We start from the raw sequence: 22,388 nt of genomic DNA, 5'->3' as shown, positions 1-22,388 counted from the left end.
TCCCATGAATGCTTTTGATTAAATATGATTGATATCCAGTGCATAGTTCTACAGAAGAAGTCGTTTATAGCAATCTAGCCAAATTGCCCCCTTTTTGGCCCCGCCCCTCAGCCCCCTGGGGGGTCAGCCCAACCATTTGTACAATTTTGAATCACCATCACCTAGGGATGCTTCCAGTCAAATATGGTTGATATCCATCTCTTAGTTCCAGAGAAGAAGTCGCTTAAAGCAATATAGCCAAATTGCCCCCTTTTTGCCCCGCCCCTCAGCCCCCTGGGGGGTCAGCCCCACCATTTGTACAATTTTGATTCCCCACCACCTAAGGATGCTTCCAGTTAAATTTAGTTAAATTCCAATCAGCGGTTAAGAAGAAGAAGTCGTTTAAAGAAATTGTTGACGGACGGACGACGGACGACGGACGGACGACGGACGGACGACGGACGGACGGACGACGGACGCCACGGTATGGCATAAGCTCACCTTGGTCCTTTGGACCAGGTGAGCTAATGAATGGAAAATTCAAACTGTCAGGGTTTTGTTTAATTGACGGTCGGTCTACTGTGTTGATTAAAGTCAAATAATTAATCTTTGCTTTTTAGCTTTCAACAGACACAAAAGTGAATCTGTTTTATTAATAGATATTTGGTTTGATATAGAATAATGCCTCAACCACTCCAATGTTTATCGATTGAAATGCATACTAAACATTTAACAAAACCGTAGCTCAAAATTGATGGATCAAACTTATGAAAAATAAGAACAAAAACATATTGATATGGGGATCATTGAAAAGAATATGTATATGCAATATGTTTTGGAAGGATCGGCGTCTTGCAAATCAGGGCCATGCCCCTTGCAATGTCACGTTCTCCAATAGAGAACCAGGGTAAAGTCAACGAAACCACATATGCATTTCAATTTAAAAACAAAATCATATGAGTTTATCCTTTTGTATGCTACAGCCCTGTTTTGGAACAATACTCAGAACAAAGGTAGGAGGCGCTACTAAACTGTGACCAGAAACTTTCTTAGTTTAATACAGATTTTGTAACACTTAAGAATTTCACGTTCAAACATAATATACATTATGTTCTACCATAAGTCGTAAGCTTTGGGATCCCGTAAATTTCTGTACACTCGGGTGGTGATAGCGACGGCCTTTTAAATATGTATTTCCCTATCAATGAAATGCCCGATTTATTTTGTTACAATTTCACTGATAAATGCAAAGCACACAAAACATATATGCTGAACAACTACGTCGTCACAAATTGGGGTTGTTTTTCTGTACGTCAACTGTCTATCCACAAAAATGGAACATGTACATTTTGAGGAGAACAAAAGGTTCATGATCCGACATTCATCAACAAATCACCAATTCTCTAGGCCTATTTATAAACCGAAACACCCGGGTTGCTGACATCTTCCCCCTCATCCTCTACAGAGTTAAACGTGCCGGCTTGGTACATATGTAACACGCGTGCGCTCGTGACGCTAAATAGATGATACAGCGCGTGCGATGACAGATGATATCGTATGTCGGTCTGTACCTACATGTATATATACCTATACACCGTAACGCCGCGTGCGCCTTGTAAATGTACGTCTAAATGCCTGCATGTGTGCAAACCCACGCCACAACACATGTTAGCGCGATTACCTCTAGACTCAAGCACCGCATTGTTAGCTTAACGAGTCGTGAACTGAAATTTTCAAAAAGTTAGCCCATTTTTTTCTCTCTAATTCACAAATATATTTCGCATTTCTTATTTTCTCATTTCTAATTCAAATCCCTAAACAAATTACTTACGAATTCCTTTCTTTAATTCATAAATTGTCACGGGGAAATTAATATGTATGGCGATGTTATGAAGCTAATCATCCTTTTTAATCTTTACATTGTTTTAAGCATGGTCAGCTTAGCAATCCATAAACGTGAACTTTTCATTTTCAATATTTTTCAAGAAACAATATATCAAAATACGTCACTTAAAACTAATTATGGGCTTAGTTTGAAGACCATTAATTGCTTCTTCAAATTAGAATCGAAGGACCACAGATTTATTTTATTTGTTATATAATTTTCACAGAATTTCAGAGAAAAAACATACATTTAGAAATCCTGTTAGCAACCTGTTTTGGAGAAGGAAATTTTAATTACCAAACCACGATCTTTTTTTAGTGCACACCGCTTGATAATTTCAACTAACAACAATGAACAAGAAATCGCAACCTTGAGTTAAATAATTTTCTGATCATAAAACTCTACTGCAAAATTTTGTTTGTTAATAATTAGAAACATATTATAATTTCAATAAAAAAATAAAGTATTTCCATTTCTAACCCACGAAAATAATCAGTGATTCTAGAAGCTAACAAGGCTCCAAAAAGTTCTGTAAAGGGTCCAAGATAGTTGTTTATGATAATAGAGAAGTGAAGAGTGAAAAGTTTGTTATCCGGTCGTTCCTGGAGCGGCGAGTATTGTGATAATGAAAATGAAAAACCCCATGATATCGATAGCTTGGATCCTTCCCCATCGACAAGGTGTTACAACTTTCATACATATGTCTAGGTGCATAAATGATATTACTGATACATAATTATGATGCAAGCTCGTGATGTATATCGCTTAGCCATGTATATGCACATAAATGTTACGGTCCGGGGGCATAAACATGAAACCAGATAACGTGATATGCCGTTAGGAATAATAATCTATGTCAATAACACACACTCATCAAGGTCACGGTAGCTTTCATACACGTGTGTCGGATTACACACGATGTGTAAACTTACATAAAGTTTGGTTAGCTTGCAAAATTATAATATGATATTTTCCTATTCGTGATATTTACAAGAAGTTAAAACATGACTTAAAAATTGATTGCTTATAGAACTAATAGGTCTTAGAAAGATAGAATAAATAACGATATTATTGCATTTTTATTAAAAGGTAAAGAAATAATAATGATAATAAAAAAATGAATTAAATATTGTGTAAGTTACCAAAGCTTTATGTAACTGAGCAGGGTCCAACACGGTTATGGTTCGCTATTTATGGATATATGCAGTCAATTTTAGAAAGATTTGATAAGAAGGTATTATTTGTCATATTCTGGCAAGAAAGAAAGAGTCTTTTCCCTCTGATACCTGTCAAATAAAGGCACATGGATATATTCGACATAACCAGTTTCTTTACCTTTTTATTTATGACCGATGTGACATCAGTGCCCGCGCAAAGTAACTTATTTGCATAAAATAAACATTTGAATATTACTGGAATTCTAACACATTTAAAAGTATGTAAGAAATAATATCTACGAATGATCGCGTTTTGACAACCAATAAAACTTTGAAGATAGTTTAGACATTAACGGTTTTCTATGAAATTTAATTATTCTTAATATGACGTGCATGCATAATGTAGTACATCGCCTATAGCCACGCCTCTTCTTAATTTAGATACAACGGATTTAGTTAGAGGAGGATCGTAAGTGTATTACTACTCCTACGCCTTCTTACTCCATGAACTTTCGTTTGTTCATCTTAAGAATAGCAAGATATCGTCATCGTCTTACGCGAACAGCTAAATTGATTTAAACTGATGAAACTTTTATATTCGAACATTAAGGACTTTTTCAGCAGTTTAAAATATTAAATATGCTTACTCCTAATTTTTATCATATATCAAATTTTATCAAATACTTACCTTGATCGGTCGGACAATCCCCACCTCTTCAATAGAAACGGTTGGGGCCATTCCTCCTTCAGCCTGTTTTGTGTTTTCCTCGACTCCCCTCTCCCCATCGGCGAATTCGGAAACATCCAACTCCGACATTCTCTAGTAATTAGAGCACGTGTTTTTTATCTAAAGAATTGGGAGATCTAAAAGAAGAGAAGGATAAAGGTTTAAAATCCGGAACACAGCGTTCACCGATACAACTAGCTGCTGGTACTTTACATCAGTGTGGAAGTGAGGGGGATCGTGTATCGGGGCCCCCGGCGGGGGGATCGACTGTCTACTGAGGGACAGTTTATATCAAGGGGGACTAACTACCCTTCGTCTCAATGCATATTACAATGCCATACATGGAGGATCTAAAATAGTTATTAAAAGGAAATTTATCAAAAAAAATTCAGATGGTTTCATTTTAACGACGTTCATATTAGTTAAGCTAACAATTAAGATTTTCAAGGACGTGTGTCATCAATCTTATATAAAATGGAAACGTTTTCAAAAACTTCTTTATCGTCACATTACTATTAACTTAAAAATTTTTCCTTCAGCTAAACAAATTTCATATGCAATATTATTATTAATAGCTTCACATTATAATTGATCCTAATTTGCTTTCTGTAACTGTTTTTTACGCCCTATGATAGTGTTGATGTTTCTTATTGTTAACGGTATTCTAAAACCACCTGACGTCACTTACATGTTTGCTTCTTACGATAATTAGTTATAACTAGTTAAATATACAATCGAGGTGGAATGAGAAGCGTCAAAATGACATTGACCCATTGCGTTCAATCCTGTTGACCATCATTACTTTTGGTATTGTTTATATTTGTCTTCTGGCAGAACTTCAATTTAGATAAACAAGCATTAACTTAAATAAATAAATAAACAACATTTGATATAGCGCCCTATCTAGCTTACTCAAGCCACCCTAAAGCGCTTTACAGTACATAGATATACAGTTTAATACAATGAATACAATTAGCATATATGTGAAAAGGTGTTACCTTTGAGAGTAGGAGGAGAGTCGAGTTGGCCAGTAAGGGTCAGAGTGGTCAGTGCTTTAAGTAGTGAGTTGTGTCGGCCGCAGCTGTACGTATCAGTGAGTGTCTGCGGAGAGTCTGTAGTTGTTTATTTGATTAAGATTAGGCGTGCAATTTAAATGTAGAGACATAGTATTTGGTCATGGAGATCTTATGAGTTGTCAATTAAAGCTCGGACCGTTAGGGAGAAGTGTTGAATGAGAATGGCCAGTGTCATGAGAACAAAGGGTGGTGTGTGTTACAGTGGAGACAGGTCAGGTGGTGTGTGTGTGATAGAAGGGAGTTTAGTTTTGTGAGGTGCACGAGAGAGGGCGTAACTATTGGGAGTTTTGGTTCGAACGTTTGGGTGACAACATGTGAGCAGTGAAAGTGTTGCGGTGAACTTATTGACATGTACCTGTATATATGTATATAGATATAAATAAACTGTAAATAGAAGTCAGTGCATTGTCTCATAATTATGACATCAAAGACAAACCAGTGGCTCCGTCACATATACATTAATCAATGCAATTTTGTGGAATTCGCAGGAGCTGCCTTATCAGGCGCTAACTACTAGTCCTATACCACCTGGCTAATATCTCCCTATGTGTGAATGCCTGCGCGTGTGCTGGATATGTATTGTGTTCTGTTTGTAGTGGGACCGTACTTCCGACGGTATCATTTATAATGCCACCTCACTTGAATGCCACAGCACAGATACCGCAACATCCACCCCAAACCATTGGAGTTGTGTGGGCAGGAGAAATACATGACGTGGTTTATTTTGACTTTTCAAATTCGTTTGCCGAGATATAAACATGAACAATTTCTTTACTGAGTGACATTATTATTACTATGAAATTACATTTCTCCATGAAAACCACCCTCAGTAATTGACGGCAAACTGTAGTACGAATCCATCACCGAGCACCTCTCCAAATCTTTTGTTTTAACTCTGTCTTTCAGCAGACGACATTTATCAAATATTATATTGGGACTGTTATCGAATCTATCGCAATATATATGTACATTAGATGGGGGGAGCAGAGTGTTACTATCAAAAAAGGGAACGTTCACGATCAGAACATGTCGAAATAATCACGCCTTTTGTACAGAAAAGTATTAGCTAGACATCCTTGTTGGTCATGTTGTAAACAACGATCAAGGTCAGGGGCTGATGAAGAATAGCATGTAGCGTTGATGATATCAAGTCCAGGAGGGTATAAGCGATTGAAGTGATTATATAGTGATTGTTAATTAGGAAAAGCATTTCCTGTTTGAAAGGCTAACGTCACTGTACCCAAAACGGGACGCTTTTCAGAGAAATATCAGTGTACTTTATACCATACTATCAATATCAAAGGGAGTTCTTCTTCTCCAAACTAGCGTCAGTTTTGATAAAATAGACTTTTGAAAATAGTATCCAAACAAATAGCGTCGCATGTCACGTTAGTCAAGAAAGTTTTGCTTTGGTATTTCTTCTTACCCTTAAATCGTCCATGCAGCGATAATCAGCAGCCAATACAGCTTACATACTGTTAAAGAGTCTTGTAAGTGAAAACTGCATACATAAAAATACTTTACATTGCATGACAGATGTTTGAGCTGTTTTGCCACAAGTGACCCGTTTTTGGGTACTGTCTCGTTTTGGGTACAGTGATAATAGTTCAAACGCAAAGCATATGTCGTAGTTAAAAGTTGTAAAGAGTTTGTAGCGCCATATAGGAGTTTTGTTTGTACATTTCCTCAACATAGAGGGTATATATGACTATGCATACAGAGGAAGCAATTACTTTACAAAAGAGGAAACTCGTAGAGGCTTTCAAAAGACCTGCCCAATAACTGTGATACACATTTGTAACAGATTAAACGACCAGTTGATCCCGTCTAAATTGTCACTATATTCAAAAGCCGAAAGAATCGTCTAAATATATTTTAAATGTTACTACAGTGACTGCAGGTACATGTACTATGGACTGTAAAAGATGAATAAGATGTAAAAATTCAACAGTGGAGAATGAAGTTACAAGTTAAATGTTTACAAGACATTATCATAAGGTAAATAAAAAGCAATACAACGTGACAAAAAGGGACGATTAACCTGTACGATAAACGAAACGATTGCGATTTTTACAATTGTAAACTTTCTCTTTCTTGATAATAATATCCCTGCCCCCCACACTACGGTGTTCACCTGTTGCGTATTGATACAGAATTCAAGAGCTTGCTCTAACAATATCACTCCTGTAATCCCATTGTAGATGTCGACTATACTGACGGATAACACATCTTTTGCAGAGCCGAAGGCTGATGAAGACTATTGGTATGTTTAATAGCCGCCATCATGATCTCATTGGGAAATGTGTCATGTCTTCGTGTGATATGAAACTCGATGTTTATGATTATGCTCCTAGGTAAGCCTTGTTGTTCCGTTGTCACTACCCTAGTCCACACTTTGTGGACGTGACATTACTTGGATTTGACCTAGATGTACATGGCATTTGCAGCCGAAGAAGCGAAAGACGCGTTCCCCTCCAGAACACTTCATTGTACTAGTTGAAATGCTTATACAATGTATTTGAATATTTCTTTTGTTCATGTTTTGCTCTCGTTTTATCAATTTTTATTTCGACTTATGGTTTACAGTTCGTTATATTCTGTTTCTCTATTGCAATATTTGATAATTCCAATTGTAGCTGTAGTTATTCGTACAAATGCCTGCTATTTGTATTTCATATGTACTTTGCGTTCGATCCTTTTAAATCTGGATGTGGTCATTGCCATTTCACTGCTCTTTGTAATGAGGCCTTGTAGGTAGAAATGAACAATGACATACAAAATCTCGTTTATGTGTAACCGTACAAATTGTCAGTACTTACTGTATTAGAGGGATGGTCAATTTTCTTTTTGTTCGAGAGAGGAGACATCCTGTTGGATGTCAAATGTACACGAGAGGGGCTTATTCATGTATTTTGTAAGATCCTTTTTGTTACAGAATATAACAACACAATATTTGATACAATGATTATATTTCCAATTTGGTTTAAACTAGAACATCACAGGAATGAAATAATTGCTTTCATTTTCTTACGAAACATTACTGACAAACATGTTATTACCAACTTTATCAAATTGTAATGAGACCAGATATAGTTTACTTATGCTAATCAGTTTAAATGCTGCCTCAATAATGATTTTAACTCTTAATATTATCATCAATATGATATATACTGAAATGTAAAACATTACATTATCAAAGATGTTAGACGTTACTAATTTATCCCACTTATATTTCCATGAGGAGATACCTCTTTCTCCTACATATTTCTATGTTTCTCAATTTCCTGGTCATGTATTATATGGATTAAGTGACAATATCTTTTTCTTTAGATATTGACGGGTTTTATACCACAGTATTAACTCCAATAAATAAGTTCACTTTTCATTGTATGCTATGCATACCAATACGCAATATACAGGACCGACCTAAAAACATACGATTACATCTGAATGTTGATTTAAGATGCTGCTTTGAAAGTCTAACGTGGTGGGCGCGGTGGCCAAGTGGTTAGGGCGTCTGTCATTCTGCTACCACTAGCCCTCCACTACTGGGTCGCGGGTTCGAGACCTACTTTGGGCAGTTGCCATGAACTGGCTGCCATGTACTTGTCGTAGGTCGGTGGTTTTTCACTGAGAACTCCGGCTTTCCTCCACCACCAAAACCTGGCACGTCCTTTAATGACCACAGCTGTAATAGGACGTAAAACATAAACAAACCAAAGCTTTCAAAGTAAATAAAATCCAAATCTTCTACTTACAACATGTTTCGCTCTCCAACTTAAAAACAAATGTTTGAAATTTTCCACCTCACCTGTTACTAATAAATCATGAGTCGGTCCTATCAATTACTTTAACATTTCCGTATTATATCAGCGTTTGATCTATAACTGTTTATCTGTCAAAGACGGACTGGTTACTTGTACTCCCTTTCGTCTTAAATGAGATAATTACATAAATATTATCAGATCGATTATCCTTATTTCGTCATCATAAGACGGTGGCACAGTAAAACATTGAGTATGTAGCTCCACATTACTTTGTATAAAACTCATACAAAGATTAAAATTCTTAATAATAAATAATAATAATAATAATAATAATATTGGGGGATATTATAAACCGCTTTATCACAACCTAGTTCGTAGGTCGTCTCAAAGCGGTTCACAAATTATTATCCGTGGTTATAGGGCCTTTACTACCTGCCAATATCTTTATCATTTCCCTGGGAAGCATACAGCCGGTGCTGCCATTTTGGCGGTCACAGCTAGTATTCAACAATTCTAGCACTACCCAACCTCGTACTCATTTACAGCTGAGTAGACTGGAACAAGCGGAGTAAAGTATCTTGTTCAAAGATACAACACAGTGCCTTGCCGTGGCTCGAACCCGCAACCCTTCGGTCACGAGCCTGGCGTCCTACCACTAGACTACTCTGCCTCCTGAAATGATTACTGTGTCATTCTTGAAAGTTTATTATAAAATTTAATAATTAAAATTTCTGAAAAAAACCGATACTATTAAATTGATTAACTATCTAATTCTTATTTAATGAAAAAAATCAACAAACTAAGAAATAAACTAAACACGACATCATACAAATATATATTTATTTATAAATGCATATCCTCGTGTCTTTTTTACATTGAAAATTTAAATAAATTAAGTTAAATAAATATCATAAACAACATCATTCTTTGTGGAATATATTAATCTCTAACATACTAAAATCATGAAAATGTACTACTGAGGAAGATAAATATACGCGAACAATTTTTAAAGTCAGTTTTCTACATTGATGATAATATTTCGAAAATATTTTACAGTGTTGAAATGATGGCTGAACGACATAGAACACAATACTGGAGCCAGATAAAAATGCTACCCATATGAAGAAATACAGCTTTTCGAAAATTGCTAAACAAAACATAACCAAATATTGGAGCCACTGATAGACTTGAAATATAGTTTATTTTCCGAAATGGTTCTAATCATTAGTTACAGTTACTGATAGTTTTGCAGCCTATGACTCTAAAACTGTATAGGATTAGTCACCAATTGTTTCATCGTATGCAGGAATCTTATAACAATATTTCAATAAAATGTAATATCCAGGCAGACATTTACACATTATGTCAAAAAGGATGAATGTCAAAATTAATATTTTGTAATTGTAATATTTAGGCACATGCATTTGAATATATAACATTTAACATCCAAATCAAGTCCCCTTCCAAACAAAAACAAAAACCCAAACAAAACGAAACATTAACAAATATCAAAACAAGAACATATTGTAATCTTAAATTAATACTTTGTCTATGTGTTATTGTAGGACTTAATTCAGTGCCTTTTTAGATATGATTTACACTATTCTATATATATATCGATATGTCAATAAAGCTGAAGACAGACAGCAATACAAAAAATGGTCGGAGTATGATTGTTTGCTCATTTTATATTCTAAACGTCACTTAAAGCCCTTCGAACATAAATAGACATTTACATTCCGTGCTGGGCAATTGGTCTGCTTTCTAAAATGAGAGGCGTTGTTATATCTTTGTGATAATGAAATATAACGGGATCCGTATCAATGAAATGTATACAACTATCATCGTCAATATACTTTTCCCCATCATCTTCCTCCTCTGCGCAATTTGTAATGAGGTCATGAAAATTGTGCTCCTCGGTGAGTGGCAGCGAAGTTAATGCAAGTGGTAGGCTTGTAGGTGCCCCTATCCTCCTACGCTCGAGAGAATGAGATGCCCTATTATACTGTTTCTGTGATTTGTTCTTTTTTCTGTGATTTTTGTGATAGCACAAAAATGAAATAAGGAGAAAAAGTATCATGAGGACGGCTAGGGATGTAACTGTTACAATAGCAAGCACTGGTAGTTGTTTCTCTTCCTTTGGTGAAATGACTGTAATACCACCGCTGACCAAACGAGGGATGTCAGACTTATCCAAAGCGGATACCATGCTAACATTTCTTCCTTTTGAGGCGTACGCCGCCATCTTTGAATGACAACTTCTGGTCTTTGCTATTTCCGGTTTAGTCGAGTCTGTTGATAAAAAAAAGTTAATTGTTCTGTGTTATATATGGTATGACACAATAACATCGATAATAATAGTTCTGGGATATGTCATACCCTTTCTTTTCTTCATCAAAACATTAAAGTGTACCATTTATTTGATATTTTGGTAAGTAAATGAGAAGGTATGACATATCTAGGAATTATTACATGCAGGTAAGAGTTGCATCACATATTTGAAATTCAGGTTGTTCATTTATAAAAGATAATATCAACCAAAAACTATTTATACAATTTCATGGATCAGCCAATTTCAGCAGTTATAAGGTAAGTAGAAAATAGATTCCCTACGTGATGTGCTAATGTTAGTATAAAAAGGTGTATTGGGAGATAGCTATTCTTTCTAGATCAAACTGTGCAGCGGTTGGTCTTCGCTTCAATTGCGACTATTTTGAAATGCATTTGCACACATAAAAAAAGCTCCCGGAATGTCATTAGTTTGTATCAACAAAACATCAAAGATTTAGCCAAATGGATTCCTGCATATTTCCCCCAATGACTCATAACTGGGAAATAGGGGAGCGTTCTGGCCCGAAAATCATAAAACATTTTGTGTCCGACTAACATCGAAGTCAAACATAATCTTACAAAGATTGACTATATAGACTTGAGATTTAACTTAGATTGTGGTGCACTCTATTTCCCCCCTAAAGCAATATCAAAACGTTTTGAATATTTCATTAAAACAGCTATTCAATAAAAACTGAGAGTTATTGATTTTACATTTCTACCTGTTTTGAAAGAAACTCATCCTCTATCCAATCATTTAATTATGACCAGGTCGCACTTAACAACCTACCTACCGGCATCATTTGTTTTTTAAAAGTTGGCATGAGGACAATTCGTTTAATAATTTCATGTCAGCAATAATTTTAACAGTAAGCGTGCAATGTCAGAAAGTATTTATCTACATCAGTAACAGGTGTAATAATTTGACATGTACATGTATCTACATTTTTTTTATATTTTTTTCGGTTTTTTCTTCTTCTTGTTTTACTCTCGTACAACTGAAAAAATAATGCTAAAATTGCTAGATTCAGCGGAAGTTTATAATCAAATATGTAGAAAAGTCACGTAAAAATGCCTTACATGTAAAATAACATGCATGGAATAACGCTTCGTGGATGGTGGTGTTGACGTTAAACAGCCTGTTAACGGTTTTATTCATTAAGGTTTGTTTTAACTATAATAATGAGTATACTGCTTCAATTAATTACAAATTAACATTGATATGTTATGATTTATTTTGGGCACTCAGAAAGCAACTCTACAAAACTTTGATAATGACTTCTGAATTAAATGGTCCGGCATTGTGTTATATTGGCCCCTTTACATGATCAGGGGACATTTAAAAAATAAAGTTGCTCTCCTTCTTTCATTAACTTAATCTTTTCGCTTCCCTGCTACCTGACAAACGACCTATATACTAATGAAGGATAATCTGTATCTACAAGAAATGGTATCATTTACATTATTTTAGTTATTCTTTAGAGACAGCTTAACCAACATGACAACCAGTCATTTCAAATTCTGTCGACACTTCCCATGATCCTTCGGAGGTTTTAAAGTCGTTCATTCCTTGTTTACCACAAACACTCCAAAGCATCATGGGAAAATGTGTTTCCAAATAAAAATAAATGGCCGCCACATTATTTTGAATACCTGAAGTACTAACAAAATAAAACGAGTAGCATGATAACACATGCTGAGGATATTTTCACAACACCTATCACCAAAACGTTGTAGTTGATATACAAAATGATTAAATAACACCAAATGTGCGATGATCGATTTGTTCGTCCTAATATAACGTCTAGATCATATGGCACCGATTTTTCTGAAGTCATTAGGCTTTCGGGAATAGTCCATTCAGTAATATTTGAACTCGTCGGAAAAAAGCCCCAATTGCACTTAATGGTATTAAACAGAAAACAAGAGTATAATCTATATGAACGATCGAGGTTGGTTTTTTTTTTGGAATTTACCGGTCAGTAACCAGTTAAACACGTTTATTACAATCCATAAATTCTTCTGTCGTCTTGTCATGTTCTTAAGCTTACATATGTACATGTCTCCAACAATACCTGTCTTGTCCGAAATCCTGTTGTATACAACAAATTGCCTGGGTCAGGCAGTGTTAGAATACACAGGTTCAGACAGTTTCAGAATACACAGGTTCCATTTAAACGTTTTATAATTGAAAAGATGTCCTAAAGAATATCCTTAGACACGTTTTGCTATATTCAGGCACATTCTAACTCAAAATACAGCTTTAATTCCATGTCTAATACAACTTCTAAATATAACCTGTGTTTTCTGACATCTTGTTTAATCCAATCAATCCATTTTATCACGCAAGGTGTCGGACTAGGCAAGTTTCACTGCACCTTGTTCGACTTCTTTTTTATTTGGTTTGGTGAACCAATAAGTATCCTAACAGTTGGCACCATCAAGAATATTACAGTGCTGTATTGTAACATTGTAAATGTCGTATACTGTATTCGCTTAAGAAAATAATGTGTATAGGTAAACAACATGAATGTTAGTTTTAACTCAATCTGCCATACATACATACCTGCATCAGTTGTAGATATACAGGTTCATAATGCATAATTATGTAATTTCTGGATGTACCTCAACCTTACACAGGTGTGAGATTCTCAACATTATCTCTGTCTGCATTATTGATTCACAGGCGTAACACATGTTGTATTTTTATCTCAACACATACAGGTATGTAATTGTTTCCACACATCTGTGGGAATTATTAATGGACATATATAAAACATCTGTTATTCTCGCCTCATCTTGTCAAATGTATCGATATACTGGTAAACTACATGTGTGTAATTCTTACCATAGTCTGTTACAGGTATACCACAGGTGTGTAATTCTTACCTAAGTCTGTCACTGGTATTGATGTTCAGGTATACCACAGGTGTGTAATTCTTCCTCTGTCACAGGTATTTATGAACAGGTATACCACAGGTGTACAATTCTTACCTTAGTCTGTCACAGGTGTACAATTCTTACCTTAGTCTGTCACAGGTATTGATGTACATGTATACCACAGGTGTGTAATTCTTTCCTAAGTCTGTCACAGGTATTGATGTACAGGTAAACTACAGGTGTGTAATTCTGACCTTGGTCTGTCACAGGTATTGATGTACAGGTATACCACAGGTGTGTGATTCTTTCCTTAGCCTGTAAGATGTATTGATGTACAGGTAAACTACAGGTGTGTAATTCTGCCCTTGGTCTGTCACAGGTATTGATGTACATGTATACAACAGGTGTGTAATTCTTTCCTAAGTCTGTCACAGGCATTGATGTACAGGTAAACTACAGGTGTGTAATTCTGGCCTTGGTCTGTCACAGGTATTGATATACAGGTATATTACAGTGCGATATTCTTACCTTAGCCTGTCACAGGTATTAATGTACAGGTATATTACAGTGCGATATTCTTACCTTAGCCTGTTACAGGTATTGATGTACAGGTGTATTACAGTGTGATATTCTTATCTTAGCCTGGAACAGGAATTGATGTACAGGTATATTCCAGTGTGATATTCTTACCTAAGCCTGTCACAGGTATTGTTGTACAGGTATATTACAGTGCGATATTCTTACCTTAGCCTGGCACAGGTATTGATATACAGGTATATTACAGTGCGATATTCTTACCTTAGCCTGGCACAGGTATTGATATACAGGTATATTACAGTGCGATATTCTTACCTTAGCCTGTTACAGGTATTGATGTACAGGTGTATTACAGTGTGATATTCTTACCTTCGCCTGTCACAGGTATTGATGTACAGATATATTACAGTGTGATATTTTTACCTTAGCCTGTCACAGGTATTAATGTACAGGTATATTACAGAGTGATATTCTTATCTTAGCCTGGCACAGGTATTGATGTACAGGTGTATTACATTGTGATATTCTTACCTTAGTCTGTCACAGGTGTTGATGTACAGGTATATTACGGTGTGATTTTCTTACCTTAGCCTGTCACAGGTATTGATGTACAGGTATATTACAGTGTGGTATTCTTACCTTTGTCTGTCGTTTGTATTGGTGTACATGTATACAGTATAAGTATAAGTTCTTGATATAAAGGTAAACCACAAATATGCATTTTACCACAGGCTGTTACATGTATACCATAGGTAAAAAATACTTACCTTCCTCTTCCTAAATCAGTTATCGTTTTTGGTGTACGTACCAACAATCTCCTGTTAAATCGAGTCGTTTTTGTGCTAATTATAGCGGAACCACTCGCTAAACCAATATTTCTCAAACTGCGTCTCCTCCTGAAATGTAACCATTTTTTAATATCCGTCTTTGAACTCCCGCTAAGAAAGTAATTTTTAGAATGATTACGATGGTCCTAGAAGATCGAATGTACAACGAAGCAGTAACGTTGCTGTTCGTTCTTAGATAGCATCAATGATTAGGTCTATGCTATTGACACAGTCATCTAGAACAGCTTGTCCATGGCAAATTAAAAGATCCTTGTCTTTGTGAGACGGTCAATTGGGAAAACAGTTGTAGAAATATACAGGTCCAGGGGAAATTAGACGATCCTTGTCCTTATGAGACGATCCATTGGAGAAACAGATGTAGAAAAAGATCCTTGTCTTTATGAGACGGTCAATTGGGGAAACAGTTGAAGAAATATACAGGTCCAGGGGAAATTAGACGATCCTTGTCCTTATGAGACGGTCCATTGGAGAAACAGATGTAGAAAAAGATCCCTGTCTTTGTGAGACGGTCAATAGGGGAAACAATTGTAGAAAATATACAGGTCCAGGGGAAATTAAACGATCCTCGTCCTAATGAGACGGTCCATCGGAGAAACTGTTGCAGAAAATATACAGGTCCAGGGAACATTAGGCGATCATTGTCTTTATGGAACGATCCATTGGCACCTCCAGTATATTAATAACAGTACCCAGGTCTCTGGTGTCACAGAGCACTAGTAATTAGATACGGTACAATAGCATGACTGGATACAATCGGGTGTCCTCTTGTCAACACACAACTCTGCAAGAGCTAAGATATCGTAAACTATTGGACCAGCAGGAAGCGTATCGATTCATTAATTAGACATATCAGTACCACAATGAAAAGTTTATGTCCATAACGACTTTTTATGGAGCAAACACCTCCGCTGGTGGGATATGGATTTTTCTATTACATGTGTACATGACTAATTCATGAAGGAAATTTTTTTACGGTGCGATCAGTGACGGATAAACATACTGATGCGGCGCTGGTTTATTGATTATAAGAGATGTGTTACGATATCTATATTGTTTCAGGCACGTACTGAATTATACATAAATAATGTTTGGTTGATTGCAAATATCCTTTTTCAAAAAATGATCGTGTAGATAATGAAACTAACTTCCGGTTTGTTTAATTCAAGATGGCCGACTTGTACTCGGGGATTAAAGTAAACTTATCTTGTATACACAGATATGGAATATTTTGTAATACAAGCATAGTCGGTATTATATATTCAAACACCAAACTCTTATTTCAAAAGATGATTTATTTTTATGATGGCAGAAAACATTTTATCATCAATATGTTAAAATAGATTTATGCTATAGAGAGATTAACAAACAGTATTTACATTTGTGTAGCAGTCCCTCTAGATAACAGTACCAACTCCAAATGATGTTATGATTCAATAAAAGCAAGTGTGTAGTAATATTAGTTAGTAATAACAGTGCTACATATACCGTTACATTGCCTCTGACCTCACTATGTAAACACAACAGTCACTCCCATCCGCTCACCAAAAAAAATCCGAAATTTCTTTCCTCGACGGCTTTAAAACATATAAGTATATTTTATTGTTTTATTTTAAATATGTATTTACAGCTTTTAACTGATTAGCATGGAATCAAACTGTTTAATTAGATAAGGGTGCTGAAAAAAACACAGCAAGTGCCACGGGGATACAGGCGACGAATGAATGTGGTTGTGAATCAAGGCACATCATGTTTACGTCGGGCAACCGAAGTGAGTTTGCTAGTAGATCGTATAACGGGTCCCTTTAACAGAACAAAAAAGTCGCTTTCCTCTACACTAGCGTCCATTGCAAGTTACGAACAGATGAAATCATCCCGGCTCGTCGGCCAGTCCCCTCAGCGACAGGAACACTAACACATGCCGAATGCTCCGACAATGAACTAGTCCCGTTGTCACAGTCGGTCGACATAGGAATTCAGTCAAAAGCGTCTTTTAAACAGTCGTCAAAAATAATCGAAGTTATGCTTGTTAAACATGCTGGTATGCAAATTAAGCGATTAAAAATATGCAAAATGGAACTATCTGTTTATATCTCAGCTGTGTATTTCGTCACAATTGACAACGCATCACCTTTCCCGCGAAAGAGCTGTTCAGTTATTGTTGCTTTCAGGACGGTGTATTGCCTTTTTACTTCTTAATTTCAAATAATGCAAGTGAACGTTATAGAACGTAAATATAAGGTTTGGAATGCCTCTTTTTAACATTTATGTATGCAATACAGTTCCGTTCAAAAATATTCTCAAAGATGCGCTAAGACGCATCATGGAATATGTTTGAACGGAACTGTGTTGCATACCCTCAAAAATGTTGAAAAGGGGCATTTCAAACCTTAATTGATATGACGCTGAATCTATAACACGCATCTAAAAGGGCAGTTCATGAATCTGAAATGAACCCGACCTTTATTCAAAACAATTCCTTAGTGATCTTTTGAGGAAGACAACTTGAAGCAGTTCTCAGTGTTTATTTTACATCAGACAGAATGTCAAATAATGTGTTTCAGGCCATACAGTAATATAAACATTGAAAAATGTCTGGTTATATATAGCGAATAATTTTACCGGTCTTGTTGTACAAGTTCAGTTAAACCTTTCACCACTAGGTAACTTGAGTAGACTCTACCATACATTCATCTGGATGAGTCCATTATGGTTTACAGTGTTGAAAGGGTTAACATTAACATAATTGCAATGGGTAGATACAAAATTAACATCTTAACACGAGTGGTCTATTGAGAAGAATTTGCTGTATTTAACACTACGGTCTTGTATACCATATATGGTCATACAGATATTATAGAGCATATCATTGTGAATACGCTTGTTCAGTGTATGGTATGGTTTGACGATTATTCCATTTTGTGTAATGTCTCCTGTTTTCCATCCTGTCATCTTTTAATGGCGGCCTTGCGTTTGACGTTTTCCTTATGCAACGATGCCATCTTTTTCGGAAGCAAAAACATATTGTCTTAAACAGGCATTTGAGACACTCCATTTCAATTTCAAAATTTGCAGTAGGCCCCGCTCAACTCCCTTATCATCACTTTCCGTTCGGTTCAGCTGTCATTTCGAGATGAACTGCAGCAAAAAAAAATAAAGGATGTGCTACCCACATTAAGGACATATAGAGATCAGTTTGAGATATACTAGTATTTAGATACCTCCCACGATTTTGTTGTTGTTGAATTCCATCGATTATTCATACAAACTTCGTCGGCTGCCTTCTTCTGTTATTTACTTTACTAGGAAAGTGGAACGTTATATATCAATATGAATTGTAAATATTTGCATTTAATTAAAATTGCCTCTGTACTGTGAACGGACATCAATTTTCCTCAATACACAATGCTTGCTTCACTTTAAATACTTCAAATGTCAAAATGTGTTTTCGACATTAAATCCTATAGTGATCAAGGGAAGGCAGATCAATGATAGCCTCACGCCATGAAAACAAAAGTAAATGTCACAGACGTTACTATTATGTATCATGAGTATTGTATGTTTCAGGTTAAACAAGTCCCCTTTAAGATTGTGAAGTCCCCCAAATTTCCAATTTAACAACCCCAATTAAACATCATTAGTTATTAAATATTTATGGCATTTCATTGATGATTTTTTTTTATAAAAAACACATTGTTAACACACAAGGATTAAACGACAACATCTGGACCAGTTTTCATGAAAGCGTTCTCATGCTCAAGCATGGATTTTGTGCTCAAGCCTAATTTCTTGTTCTGTTTATTAAGTAATAATAACACAATATTTTGGCAACTATTTGGGGGAGGGATGAAGAGACTGAAAGCTGAAAACTGTTTTCAATGTTAACATTTGACTTTTTGATCGTTTGACGCGTGATTTAGGTGAGTTACAAGAAAGTTGGTTTGAGGACATAATCCCTGCTTGAGCACGGGAACGGTGTCATGAATACGGGCCCATGACTATTAGATATAAAAGCAGAAAAATGGCAAAACATGGGGGTGGTCGGGTAATGCAGTGGATAGTGCACTTGCCGTTCACCAAGGCGGCCGGGGTTCGATTCCACGATCGGACGTGAAAATATATGGGGTCACCTGCCCGACCACGTGGGTTTTCTCCGGGTACTCCGGTTTCCTCCCACAATGAGACCCCGCGCGCTAGCATCCGGGCGAACAAGAGTGATTAATATAAGTTTGAATAACTTGTTTCATAAGTGTTATAAAATAAAAAAAAAGTGTATATATAGAAAAATGACATCATCTTATATCAGAATAAAAAAAAAACAGCGCAAAACCATGTTTCCTTAAGGTCATACACTTTTCCTGCAACAATGTGGCATTCGTCAAGGGTCTCCAGTCAAACCAGGGCCGTATGTAGATCCCCTAAAATCTAAAACAGTAAACAAGTCTTTTACAATTGTAGACATTGGAATATTATTTTTTTTTAATATTTTTCCTTAACCTAGTTTGATGCTTTAAGCCTTTCTGACAGACAATTCGCATATGTTTTGCGTATTTGGTTAAACTCACACTGAAGCGCAAAATGAGTACCCCATAAAAATTCGATACATAATGTGTGATTTGGTTTGGTTTGTTTTACGCCCTATTAACAGCTATGGTCATTTAAGGACGTGCCAGGTTTTGGTGGTGGAGGAAAGCCAGAGTTCCCGGAGAAAAAACACCTGGCGACTGCCGAACCCGTGATCCAGTGGTGGAGGACTAGTGGTACCAGAATGTCAGACGCCTTAACCACTTGGCAACCACGGCTCCCCATAATGAGTGAAATGCTACGTACAAAATACACAGGTTTTGTTGTTGGTGGCATTTTAAGAGCATTCATTCTGACTGTCTCCATTGCAACCTTTGAGACCTTTGTCTTTTCTATCCTACGGTACCTAACGTCACGCTACTACAATAGGTACGCTTTCCAAATTGGTACATGTTCGAATAGTACTTTAAAATTAAACTTGTGTATTTTGAGCTCATGGTATGACAAAGGAGATATTCATCAGCGTTCCCATCAAATAGTTTTGCTTTTCAGTGACATGTTAAGAGTACACGATGACGTCAGAGTAAACATGTCAGAAAACGAGGAAAAACGGCGTACATCGACCATATTTTGGAGGAATTTGAAGGGGGTAATTATGGGCATGTTTAAATACTGATTTCTTGTCTTTAAAACTGTTATATCATGATTTGTATCACTGTTATATCATGATTTGTATGACTGTTATATTGTGACCTTTCTCTTTCTCTTTTGTGATGTTGCCCTAGAATATGGGCGGATTGGTCGAGTGGTTAACACTCCGGCCTTCCACGCATGCGGCTGGGCTTTGATCCCCACGGCCGTCGTACGCATGGATATTCAGAGAAGGTGTTTTTTCCCCTGCCCACACAGCTCCAACAACCCAGGTGGAGTATAAAATGGTCTGGGGTGGATGTTGCGGTATCTGTGATGTATCATTCAAATGAGGTGGCACTATAAATGATACTGATGGAAGCATGGTCCCACTACGAACAGAACACATTACATCTCTAGCACACACGCAGGCATACACACATGGGGAGATATTAGCCAGGTGGCATAGGACTAGTAGTTAGCGTCTGATATTTAAACTTATATTAATCACTCTCGTTGGCCCGGATGTTAGCGCGCGGGGGGTCTTAATGTGAGAGGAAATCGGAGTTCACCCACGGAATGTCCGAAAAGTAGTCGCTGCCTCACAATAAGGTACTGGAATAGCATAGTTATATACAATTACTATTTAGTTTGGGTTCCTATATGCTTCATATATTCGTTTTCCTTGTGGTTATTTTCCTGTAAGAAGTCCCCGACACTGGGACTTCGTTCAGTGAAAACTTTCAATACCGGATCCCTCTGTAATGTTGAGCTTCCTGCTTTTAACGTAAATCCGTTTAGTTATTTTGTAATCAAACGCTAAGGTTGAAAACATTGATATTTATTTCTGGCAAGAATAAGTTGATTAAGCGCCACCATTATCAAAGACGCTATTATACAACGTAGCAGTCTTGACCGTATCTGTTTACTTTGGTACCGTTCAGCACAAACAAGACTACAAACACGCGAATCAACAATATTTTTTACAAACTGAAAAAAAATAACGAGCTTTTCAGATGAACAATGACTTGTAGTAAATACGTGTATCATTAAATTCTACAAAGGATATTTGATCTACTACGTTATAACGCTAAATTGTGCAATGATTTTATCATAGTAATTTGACTTATACAATTGAAACGCATTGCCTATTGTTACTTGATTTTTGCAACAAGGCCCACTGGTTAGGAGGAGTTATCTCCCTTGTTTCAGTAATTCGACACAAACTGCCAAAATCGATAAAAGAAATTAAATCATAAATCGCAGAGAAGTCATTACCCTCACCTTTTAAGTGATTAAAAAGTTAATAGAGGATATTTAATGGTGTCTTCAGTAATAACAAATATATTTCACGAGTGTGGCTTATATTTGAATATTTTTCACGAGTGCGCAGCACGCGTGAAACATATTTGCTATTACTTAGGACACCATTAAATTTTCTATTTATTACATTTTTAAACCATAAAACATCAAAAGTGTAATTTATTAAAAAAAAACGGCGGGAATCAGAAGCGTAATAATTAGCGCCATATTATAATGATGTCACGCTTAACAAAAAGGCTGTGCGCCATTTTGAATGGGACTCTCAACGCAATTCCGACGTTTTCTGCTATTATTTGGTGTGATTGCTTATGAACATGTTATTAATTGTATGTACCAAACATTTACCATAACAACCACATATTCTACCGTCGCTTCATTTGAATCTGAACAAAAATGTCGTTGCCTTTGAATGCAGCAATAAGAAGATACCGTTATGATTGGTCAATACCAAAAAGTGATATTTGTCACAGTGTGAAAGATATCAGTTTTATCAAGTTGATAGAATTCCGATATTTCAATGGCAAAAGTAATGAAGAAATATATTTGTTATATAAAATTACTCTTATTATAAATTATTATAAATTATTAAATTATCATATAAAAACCAGTATAAAAGTCTAGTAACACCTAAGAAACTATGTACAAATAATTTTCCTCAAAAAATAAATACTCAAGGGCAGCTACTCCTCCTAAATCGGCGTTTTGTAGGTGGGGTGGGGGTGGGGGG

The 22,388-nt window shown here is 36.2% G+C and overlaps 1 protein-coding gene across 1 annotated transcript in view; it reads right to left on the bottom strand.

The window, feature by feature from the left end:
- Positions 1 to 3,998, bottom strand: part of LOC110458849 (transmembrane protein 47-like) — a 19,473-nt gene extending 15,475 nt beyond the window's left edge. Inside the window, exon 1 of the mRNA XM_021510805.1 lies at positions 3,710 to 3,998. Coding sequence (XP_021366480.1) covers positions 3,710 to 3,838 — 129 coding nt within the window. The 5' untranslated portion in view covers positions 3,839 to 3,998. The remainder of the gene's footprint in view (positions 1 to 3,709) is intronic.
- Between the last annotated feature and the right edge of the window lie 18,390 nt (positions 3,999 to 22,388).

Source organism: Mizuhopecten yessoensis, unplaced genomic scaffold, assembly GCF_002113885.1.
Source record: "Mizuhopecten yessoensis strain PY_sf001 unplaced genomic scaffold, ASM211388v2 scaffold9847, whole genome shotgun sequence".
Lineage (NCBI taxonomy): Eukaryota > Metazoa > Mollusca > Bivalvia > Pectinida > Pectinidae > Mizuhopecten > Mizuhopecten yessoensis.
The sequence above is the reverse complement of the archived record's forward strand: the minus strand, read 5'-3'. Positions and strand labels throughout refer to the sequence as shown.